Source organism: Populus euphratica, unplaced genomic scaffold (genome assembly GCF_000495115.2).
Source record: "Populus euphratica unplaced genomic scaffold, PopEup_1.0 scaffold347.1, whole genome shotgun sequence".
Classification (NCBI taxonomy): domain Eukaryota; kingdom Viridiplantae; phylum Streptophyta; class Magnoliopsida; order Malpighiales; family Salicaceae; genus Populus; species Populus euphratica.
Window position 1 is genome coordinate 194,327 of NW_011500236.1, and position 10,160 is coordinate 204,486.

General features: G+C 37.2%; 1 protein-coding gene and 1 long non-coding RNA gene across 6 annotated transcripts in view; both read left to right on the forward strand.

Moving 5' to 3' along the window:
- Positions 1–414: 414 nt before the first annotated feature.
- On the forward strand, positions 415–8,066 carry LOC105112517 (uncharacterized). Of its 4 annotated transcripts, none has more exons than XM_011008246.1 (12): positions 415–636; positions 685–922; positions 1,950–2,074; positions 2,795–3,239; positions 3,337–3,452; positions 3,589–4,375; positions 4,665–5,123; positions 5,492–5,680; positions 5,759–5,986; positions 6,446–6,785; positions 6,975–7,164; positions 7,356–8,066. In XM_011008246.1, the coding sequence occupies exons 2-12, from the start codon at positions 695–697 to the stop codon at positions 7,837–7,839; spliced, it is 3,591 nt and encodes a 1,196-aa protein (XP_011006548.1). In that variant the 5' UTR covers positions 415–636; positions 685–694; the 3' UTR covers positions 7,840–8,066. The 4 variants fall into 4 exon arrangements, with proteins under 4 accessions (XP_011006548.1, XP_011006546.1, XP_011006545.1 ...); XM_011008244.1 differs by having other exon boundaries at positions 415–627; positions 670–922; XM_011008243.1 differs by having other exon boundaries at positions 415–622; positions 671–922.
- Positions 8,067–9,531: 1,465 nt separating this feature from the next.
- Positions 9,532–10,160, forward strand: part of LOC105112522 (uncharacterized) — a 7,279-nt gene continuing 6,650 nt past the window's right edge. For both annotated transcript variants that reach the window (XR_839772.1, XR_839771.1), the window contains exon 1: positions 9,532–9,636. This is a non-coding gene — a long non-coding RNA (uncharacterized LOC105112522). The remainder of the gene's footprint in view (positions 9,637–10,160) is intronic.

The following is a 10,160-nucleotide window of genomic DNA, read 5'->3' on the forward strand; positions in this document are numbered from 1 at the left end:
ATGTATAAACAAACAGGCTCTAAATATGTTATTTAAATTATTATTTTTTTAATGATATTAATATATTGATATTTAAAATAAATTTAAGATATTGTTTTAATTAAAAATCATTTTTATAAAAACACCCTACACTAATAATTTATTTCTCCATTCTCTTTAAAAAATAATAAGAATTCCACTTCACCTCACTCTTTATTTTCCTTGTATGTTTTTTTATATTATAAATATTATTTAATTACAATTATAAGATCTGAGGATAACCTATAGTTCATAATATTATGGTATTTACATAATCTATGTAAAACTAAAAACCGAAGAGAGAGAGAGAGAGAGAGCCGTCGTGATGGATGACGTGGCAGAAATTACCGAGAGGAGATGAGTCAGATGACGAAGATAAGCAAATCTTACACAGCACAACATAAACACTTTACACACACGCTTTTTCTTCTCTCTTTCTCTCCAACAGAGTTCTTTTAAAACAAATTCAAGAAAGAATCGACGCAGCCTTTCCCTTTGAATTTTCTTGTACATGTATATAAAAAACACAAGAGATTCATCAAGAAAGTAAGAAAGTGTTTGTGTGAGAGAGATACGGTATCGTTTTGGTGTCTTCCTCCTCCTCCTCCTGCTGCTTTGGTTGTGAATTATGGATATTGGAGCGGAGTCGTCGCTGCTGTTGCTTTGGTTGTGAATTATGGATATTGGAGCGGAGTCGTCATCACCGTCGTCGCCGTCGCCGGAGACTGGGGTAGTGGGTGGTGGAGTTGCCATTTATTTTCCGGCGACTGATAAGGTATCGTTCTCGTCTCCGAGGAGAATACCGAAGAACCTTCAAAAAAGACTATTGGAAGCGAAGACTCCTACAACTAGTAGTGTTGAAGAAATCGAAGCTAAACTTCGACACGCTCATCTCCGTCGACAGGTTCTTTATTATTATTATAACTCAAGTCTTTCCGTTTCTTTTCAAAGAGAACGAAGATTAATTATCAATTTTTTTAATTGAAATTCCAAAACTAATTTTAAAAGTTTTTGTTTTGCTTAAAATCGTATTGATAATTATTATTTTTTCCTCTTTTGATTGATTGCCGTAATTTTTACTGTTTTTTTACTTGTTTTTATTTTCGGAATTAATTTTTCGTTTCTTTCTGGTTATTTATTCAAGTCACGAAGAAGCACTTGGTTACCGTTTTTTTTTTTTTTTTTAATTTTCAATTTAGATTTTTTACTACTGAATTAGAGAAGGACCGATTGTTATATATATATATATATATATATATATATATATTAGCAATCGGTGTTGAATGCATATTCTTTTTTGGGTGCTAGAATTCTGAACTAAAGAAGGTTTTTTAATAATAATAATAAAAAAAGCAATCATCTTCGACTGTTGGTTGGTGTCAAGGAATTATTTTTATTTTATTCTGCAATGAAATGAAATGATTTCTTTCTTGGTAACCAAGAATTGTTATGCTTTTCTTGTTTTAGGTACCATGTTTTATTTTATTTCTTTTTTCTGGTCTTTTTTTTGTTGATTTGTGAAAACCTCATCACTTTTCTGTTACAATTTATAGTTTCCTTTTCTTTTATTGGGATTAATATCTTTTCTCTCATCAAAAGAACTTTGAAGAGGTTTTTATATTTATTTATTTTTTGCTGGTGTTGGGTTGGTGGTGGTGGGGATTGCTTTGTTTTCCTGTTGGATTTTTGTTTTTAAGCATGTGGGATTTTCTTTCACTTGCTTTATCTAACAATGTTTAAATTATTTTGGATAATAATCACATCACGCGTTTTTTTTTCTTTTTGGAAATGTTTTTCCTTTTCTTTTTTGTTAATTAATTCATTGTTAGAATATTTTTTGAATAGTTTTATTTTTTAGAAATTTGATCACACAGCACATTTCATGGGAATTTAATTTTTAACGTTGTTTTGGCTTAATCCTTTGAGTACAGGAATTCTATGAGAAGTTGTCAAGCAAGGCCAGACCAAAGCCAAGAAGCCCCTCACAATGTTCATCTCAAGAAGAAGACCTTGCCCAACGCCTTGAAGCAAAGCTTCATGCCGCGGAGCAAAAAAGGTAGTCTTTATTAGTTACTGATTGGGTTCTTGATGTTTAATTGAATAGTTTTTGTATTAAAGCCTGGTGGTTTGAATGCTATCCATGTGACCTTTAAGCATCGCCATGCTTTATCATTACTGTTCAAGCTTTACCCTGACTGTGTTGATTCCTCATACATATACTTAAATGATGGATCATGATGCTGCTTTTTAAGCTATGATTTTTTATTTGTTTTTCTTTTGCTTATTAACAATCTTGTGAATTTCTCCGTCCTTATCCCCTTTAGGTTTTAACATGGGTTATACACCACATTTTTCTTACAGGTTTTTCACGTATCCTTATTGCTCGTCACTTGTCATCAAATGATATTTCATTTTGTAAAAAAGATTTGGCCTGGATTATTCTTTTTCTCGACTGTATCTCACAGTTTTTTCTGAAAATATTTAACATTAAAAACGGATTTTGCATTTCTTGATTTTCTACCATATCTTGGAATGGATTGGCTCCATGCTGCCATCTGACTGCGCACCCCAGACTTATTCTTTTTGGCTTATGGCTCTGCATATGTTCTTTTGATATTTTTTTTTTTCTGATTCAGTTTCCCTTTTTGTTGATGCAATGTTTTAGGTTTGTCCATTAGAAACAAAGTTGCAAATACATTCCTTTCTAACCACACTATTTTGAAATTCAGAAATATTAGTAAAGCTGCATGTTTGGGCGCACATTCTGATATTACAGGTTAAGCATTCTGGAAAAAGCTCAGATGCGCCTGGCTAGGTTGGATGAGTTGCGGCAGGCGGCTAAAACTGGGGTGGAGATGCGTTTTGAAAGAGAAAGGGAGAGGCTTGGAACAAAAGTGGAGCTACGGGTTCAGCAGGCTGAAGCAAATAGAATGCTCATGCTCAAGGCATACAGACAAAGAAGGGCCACGCTTAAGGAGAGAACATCCCAATCATTATCACGAAGAATGGCTCGGGAAAGTAAGTACAAGGAGCGTGTACGTGCAGCAATTAACCAAAAACGTGCAGCCGCTGAAAACAAGCGTATGGGATTGCTGGAAGCTGAAAAGAGGAGGGCATGTGCTAGGGTGTTGCAAGTTCAGCGAGTAGCCAGGTCTGTCTCTCACCAACGTGAGATTGAGAGGAGGAGAATGAGGGACAAGCTGGAAGATCGACTGCAAAGGGTACAGATATTGTCTGAACCCAGAAATTAATAATGAATAGCATCTTCCTCATATTCACTTGTAAATTTGTTTTCTCATTGAATTTTATGATAACTAGGCAAAGAGACAAAGAGCAGAATATTTGAGGCAGAGAGGACGGCAGCATAGCTCTGTTCGAGTGAACTGGAATAAGATGCACAAGCAGGCTGATCTCCTTTCTAGAAAATTAGCAAGGTATATAATCTGTTCTTGCTATTTCTTTAAAAAATTTGGTTAAGCTGTCAAATCATTAGCCTTGTGTAAAAACATCTGGCTTGCTCTTCAGTATAAATTTTACCTGAGCAATGTATACTTTCTTACATTTTTTTAGGTGCTGGAGGCAGTTCCTGAGGTCAAGGAGGACTACCATAGACCTGGCAAAAGACTATGATGCCCTGAAAATCAATGAAAACTGTGTGAAGTCGATGCCATTTGAACAGCTTGCTCGTCTGATTGAATCAACTGGTACTCTTCAGACTGTGAAGGCTCTACTTGATCGTGTTGAGAACCGTTTTAGAGTCTCCATGGCTGTTGCTACTATGGATCATCCCTCCAGCTTGGAAAACATTGATCACCTTCTCAAAAGAGTTGCCACCCCTAAGAAAAGGAGGACAACTCCAAGGTCCTCTATGAGGAGCAGAGAGGCAAAACGAGTGGGTACCACCAGGGAGTCTGCCAGAAGTGCTGCTACATTGTCAAGGTATCCAGTGAGAATCGTTCTTTGTGCCTACATGATTTTAGGACATCCAGATGCTGTTTTCAGTGGTCAAGGGCAGCGCGAGATTGCTCTGGCCAAGTCTGCTGAAGATTTCATTCGAGAGTTTGAGTTGTTGATAAGGATTATACTGGATGGGCCCATGCACAGTTCTGATGAGGATTCTGAGTCCATGTCACCAAAACGTTGTACTATCAGGTCCCAACTTGCAGCTTTTGATAAAGAATGGTGCTCCTACTTGAATTGCTTTGTGGTGTGGAAGGTTAAGGATGCTCAGTCATTGGAGGAGGACTTAGTGAGAGCTGCATGCCAGCTTGAACTCTCTATGATCCAAAAATGCAAGCTCACCCCAGAAGGGAGCACTGATGCTCTTACTCATGATATGAAAGCCATTCAGAAACAGGTCTTACCATCATCCATGAAAATATAAACTGATACACAGTTTTTGGAGTTTTGTAGTCTTGTCATTCTTTTGATTAATCACTGTGTTTTCAAGTCTTGAAACAAGCCATTAACTGCCTTTGGATTTGGTATTGAAAAGGGGTGTTGCATAATTGAACGAACCATTATGTGAATTTAAATTCATTTCGTGAAGCCTTTTGATAAGGCATTCTGCCCAATGTTTCTGCTGGTATTGGTAATTGGTATTGGTATTTTCATTAGATAATTATCTTTTAATTGTTTCAATACAGGTTACAGAAGACCAAAAACTATTAAGGGAAAAGGTTCGACATCTGAGTGGAGATGCTGGTATTCAGCATATGGAAATTGCACTATCTGAAACACGATCTAGGTATTTTCAAGCTAAGGAAAATGGAAGTCCAGTAGGGTCTCCAATCATACATTTTCTATCTCCTAGCATGCCCCCATCTTCTCCTTCTGTTACTGGCCCGGCTAATAGAAATAATGTGAGTGATGGTATTGAGAGGCCTAGACGTGTAGTTCGCTCCCTATTCAGAGAAGATACCTCATCAGCAAAAGAACCTGCTTCCTCTGCAACTAGCAGCAGCTACTTCGATGGCCAGTCACGTTCTGCTGTTGAGAAATCAATAACAGAGAATGAATTGATCATAAATGAGTTTCTCCATGAGCAACGCCGTAGTTTTAAGGATAGGTTCAATCGTGCTGACAAAGATGAAAACAGCCTCAAGGTTAGTGCATTAACACAACTATGATCATTAACCAATAATCAATCTATTTGAACATAATGAAATTGCCATAAATATATCTCCATTGATTTCATTACTTATTTTTTCATTTAATTATTTTGTTTCCAGTATGCCTTGCCAAGGGAATAATGGTTGCTTTTATACAGCCCCTGGTGATATGAATATGCTGCTTTATGGAAGTTTTTTAAAAAAAGATTTAAAGTTTTTTGTACCCTGTCCAGATTTCACTGAAAATGCTACCCGTAGGCTGTCGATAATAGAACTTTTGTCTCTTAGTTTTCCACCAACCAGGTTTTGAGTTGAGATTGAGTTTAGAAACTAATTTTCCCTTCTTACCTCATTACTTTCAGGCAAAGGTGAGAGAGACAATGGAGTCAGCTTTCTGGGATAGTGTTCTGGAATCCATGAAACAGGATGAGCCCAAGTATGAGTGGGTAGTTCAGCTTGTAGGGGAGGTGAGGGATGAAATTCAGGAGCTGGCTCCTGAGAGCTGGAAACAAGAGATTGTTGAAAGTATTGATCCAGATCTTCTTGCTCAGGTGGGTATCTTTTTCAACTACTACTAATATAGGTTCTTGTTTCTGTTGTGATACTAAGTTACCTTCACTTATTATTAGGTTCTGAGGTCAGGTAACATGGATGTTGGTTACTGTGGGAAGATTCTAGAGTTCGCATTAGTTACTTTGCAGAAACTCTCCTCTCTAGCCCATGAGGATGAAATGAAGGCCCTGCATCAGAAAATGTTAAAAGAGTTGGCTGAGACTTGTCAAACCCAAGATGAATCGAAGTATTCACATATTGCCACATTGATCAAAGGTCTGCGCTTTGTGCTGCAGCAGATACAGGTGTGCATATTCATGGCTTCTCTTTTGTCTTGCTCTTCTCTCACGTATGTCTATTCTGATTCATCTTCATGGAACTTATTTCTGGTCCTTTCAGACAATGAAAAGTTTCCTATTTATTATGTACGTTGTGGATAATATCTGCTGGAATGTCCATATAAAAGAATATGAGCACCTCTCCACTGCCTATTTCTGTACTGTATGTGATTTCTTAAGAACTTCCCTGCAGAAACCGTTCATTAAGTTGATTAATAAGCTTCTCTATCCCACTTCATCAAATGCAAGTTATAGCTTATGTTTGTTAAGTACACTACTAGCTCAAAGGCTAAAAATCAACTGCTTGACATTCATTATATTATTTTTTCCTGTTCGCTGCTTGGTGCTTGTTTGGCCATCGTTTTCTTTTCTTGCTGAACTTACTAAGCTTTTGAGAGTTATCTGAATGATCTACCTATTCGACAGGCTCTTAAGCAAGAGATTAGTAAAGCTCGCATAAGAATGATGGAGCCTTTGTTAACAGGTCCTGCTGCATTGGATTATCTTAGAAAAGCTTTTGGCAACCATTATGGGTCTGATTCGGATGCCTGTAACTCTCTACCACTGACAATGCAGTGGCTTTCATCTGTAAAGAGTAGTGAAGATCAGGAGTGGGAAGAACACAAGAATTCTCTCTCTGCTTTGAAGAGCCACGACAGTTCATCACGGGTTTTTGTACCTCTCACCACCCTTAGAACTGGTGGAAGCTTTCTGGTCAAAACAAATGAAAGCGCAATTGGTTCTTCTTCAGTTACTTTTGAGACAGGTATGGGAGCTACTTCGTAAAAACTCTAAAACTTGACACAATATCAAGCTCTTTACAAGGTTGACAGGAATTGTTTTGTCATGATGTATGCTTGTTTAGTTGCTTGCTTGAAAAAGAAATGCTTCAGCTATCTTCTATATAGTAACTACATTTTCCCAACGACCTCATTTGGTTTCCTGTTTCAATCAGATAACCAACAACCAGAACCGGAATGCACTGGTGAAAGAGTTGATTTGTTGGTGAGGCTAGGATTGTTGAAGTTAGTGAGTGGAGTTTCTGGTCTAACAAAAGAAGATCTGCCTGAAACTCTTATGCTAAACCTGTTTCGGTTGAGGGCTGTGCAGGCTCAAATTCAGAAAATTATTGTAATTTCTACCAGGCATGTGATCCACCTTTGGAATGTCACTTCTTAATTTTCTAATAACTCAATGCTCTTTGGAGACTGGTTTGAAAGATGCTTTCTCTTCATTATTATTTTCATATTTCCATTTTTTGGGGGTCATTGTCATCTTTGCATCTTTATTTGATGCAAGTGGGTTACTAATTGATCTGAAACTCCACAATTTGCAGCATTCTGGTTTGCCGTCAAACGCTCCTGATGGAGCAAGCAGTAACCAGCAGTGCAGACATGGAAAGCGTCCTGTTAGAGTGCAGCAATAAACTGTCGGAAGTCCTGGACCGTGTTGATGATGTGGGTATTGAAGAAATAGTTGAAGTAGTTAGTGGGTTGTTGCAAGTTGATAACAAGGTAGTTGATGAGGAGAAGCTTAAGCCAAGAAAGATAGTCATGTCTAGGATGTTAGCGAAGAGCTTGCAGGCTGGGGATCCGATTTTTGAAAAAGTTTCCCGTGCTGTCTATTTGGCTCTAAGAGGAATTGTGCTCGGGGGCAGTGGACCCTGGGGAAGAAAATTAGTAGAAATGGCACTCAGGCAGATTGGAGCTGTCATGCTGACTAAAAGAGTGGTGGCAGCTGCTGAAGTATTAGTGGTGGCAGCCACCGTATCCACTGGCATTCACAGGCCATGGTATGTAAATCTGACCGATAACCTGTGATATATTTGTGCATGCCGTAAGAAGAGAATAAATAAATGCATGCACTGTGTACAGAGAAATGCGTGAAAAGCTTATGATTAATTGAAGTCGTAGATGCCTGTAGATGGAATAAACGTGGGTTTGTAATTTGAGAATTCTTTGATTTAATGGAACAAGAAGCTGTAAATTGTATTTAAGATGATATCGAAGATCTGCACCGTATGTGGATGTATTTGCTTGTAAGAAAACGCTGTCGTATTTGCAACTATTTTTCAAGATGGTTCCTCTCCGGCATCTCATTAAACGAAATCCTTGCCAGCTCTAGCTCACCGCCTTCAACATATCCATTATCCATACTCGTCCAAGAGAACACATCACTAACTCCCAAGCTTGTAAAATTGATTAGATTTTGAGTTTTATATTTCCAGTTTTACATGTTCGTGAAAACTCTTCGCTCATCTCAAACCCATCAGTCATGGACAGAAAGTCCATCTCTAGCAGGAATTCCATAAGTACGAGCATGATTTATACCTGCAGTGTGAGAGAGGGCAAAAGGCCAGGGCAAGACAAAGCTTGGCGGTAGATTAGCCAGACTATAAAGGAGAAGGACTTATTTGTACTTGTTCCAAGATTGTGTTTTCTCAATTGAAATAAAATGTTTTAGTTTCACAGCATTTGATAATATGGTTTTTATTTTAAGAGAGTACTGTTTATATATATATATATATATATAATTCAACAAATTTAATTTCAACTCAAATTCACATATAAATTATAAAATTTAAATTTCAAAATTATAATGCAGCTTACTTAAGGTAGGGTGCACTGGGGTGATGCGTCTTTCCCTTGCACAACCAGTCCCTTACTCAGACTCTCGCAGACCATAGGTTCCTAGTAATTATAATACTAGGTGGCGACTCCAAAAAACCAAGCAAAACAAAAATAATAACAAAAAAAGATCTTCAGCCGACGCCGCGTGGATTTTTTTGACGTGCAACACCCACCATCAAATCTCCAGCCTTTCAGAACATTCGTTCCTATCATCTCCATCATCGTTGCCGACCACCACCCTATTCTTCTGGCCTTGAGACCACTACTGGCCGATCAGGCCACACACCATCTCCTCCACCAGACTCACTTTTAGACGCCTATAGCCCCTCACTTCCTTCTTTGTTGCTAAGACAACCACAACTGTCGTCTCTATTTTTTACATTGAAAAAGTAAAATTAAAATTTTGTCCAAGGACGTGCAAAAGATAAGTGTGGGGGAATTTGATAAGAGAAAAATACACATATGTTTTTTTTCTTTTACACTATGCTTCTTAATGTATTCTCATGCAAAACTTTAATGTACAAATGTTTCCATATTCTTAGTTGTTCTCTTCTTACCATCTTATAGGTTTTAACTCTTTTTTCAAAACCATTAGGATTTGTTTGATGAGTTTGCTTCATTTTCACTAGTTCTTAAGCATTTCCCTTTACAATTACAATTTTGTGTGCTTGGAATTCAAACCATCATTGAAATGAATGGAACTATGTTGCACCCTTTGCACGACAAACACAAATCGACAGCGTAATTTCACTTATTCTTTGCTCTTACTTTTTGATAGAGAATGGTACTTTAACAGGCTGTTTGTGAATATAACACATGATTTATCTTAGCTAATTAGATGTTGCTTGACACGACTAAACGATTGATTTTTTTTTCGATTATTGTATAACAATCAACTTTCTTTGCGTTTGCTCGAGGTCTGGGCCAATTTTGATGCTTTCTGTGAATCCCTCCATCTGGGCTTATCAAAAGAGGACGAGGAAAGAAGTAAGTTCCTCTTCTCAGTTATGTATGATATGGTTTCAGTGCTTCTTTATTGAATTACTCTCTGTGAATTTTGAAGGACTAGACGTGTTTCAATTCAATACTGAGCTAGTTTCTTGATGGTTGCTTGCTTGCTTGCTTCAAACTTCTTTACAAAAGAAAAAGAAAAGAAAACTGTCCTCTTGAGACATCAAAAAACCAATCCGTAATACAATTGGAAGGAAAGGGGAAGTTGGAATCTGGAGTTCATGTTACAATTGCTTTGCTTAAACAAATCCGTTGCAGCTAGGGTTGTGTTTTCTCAATTGAAATAAAATGTTTTAGTTTCACAGCATTTGATAATATGGTTTTTATTTTAAGAGAGTACTGTTTATATATATATATATATATATAATTCAACAAATTTAATTTCAACTCAAATTCACATATAAATTATAAAATTTAAATTTCAAAATTATAATGCAGCTTACTTAAGGTAGGGTGCACTGGGGTGATGCGTCTTTCCCTTGCACAACAAGTCCCTTACT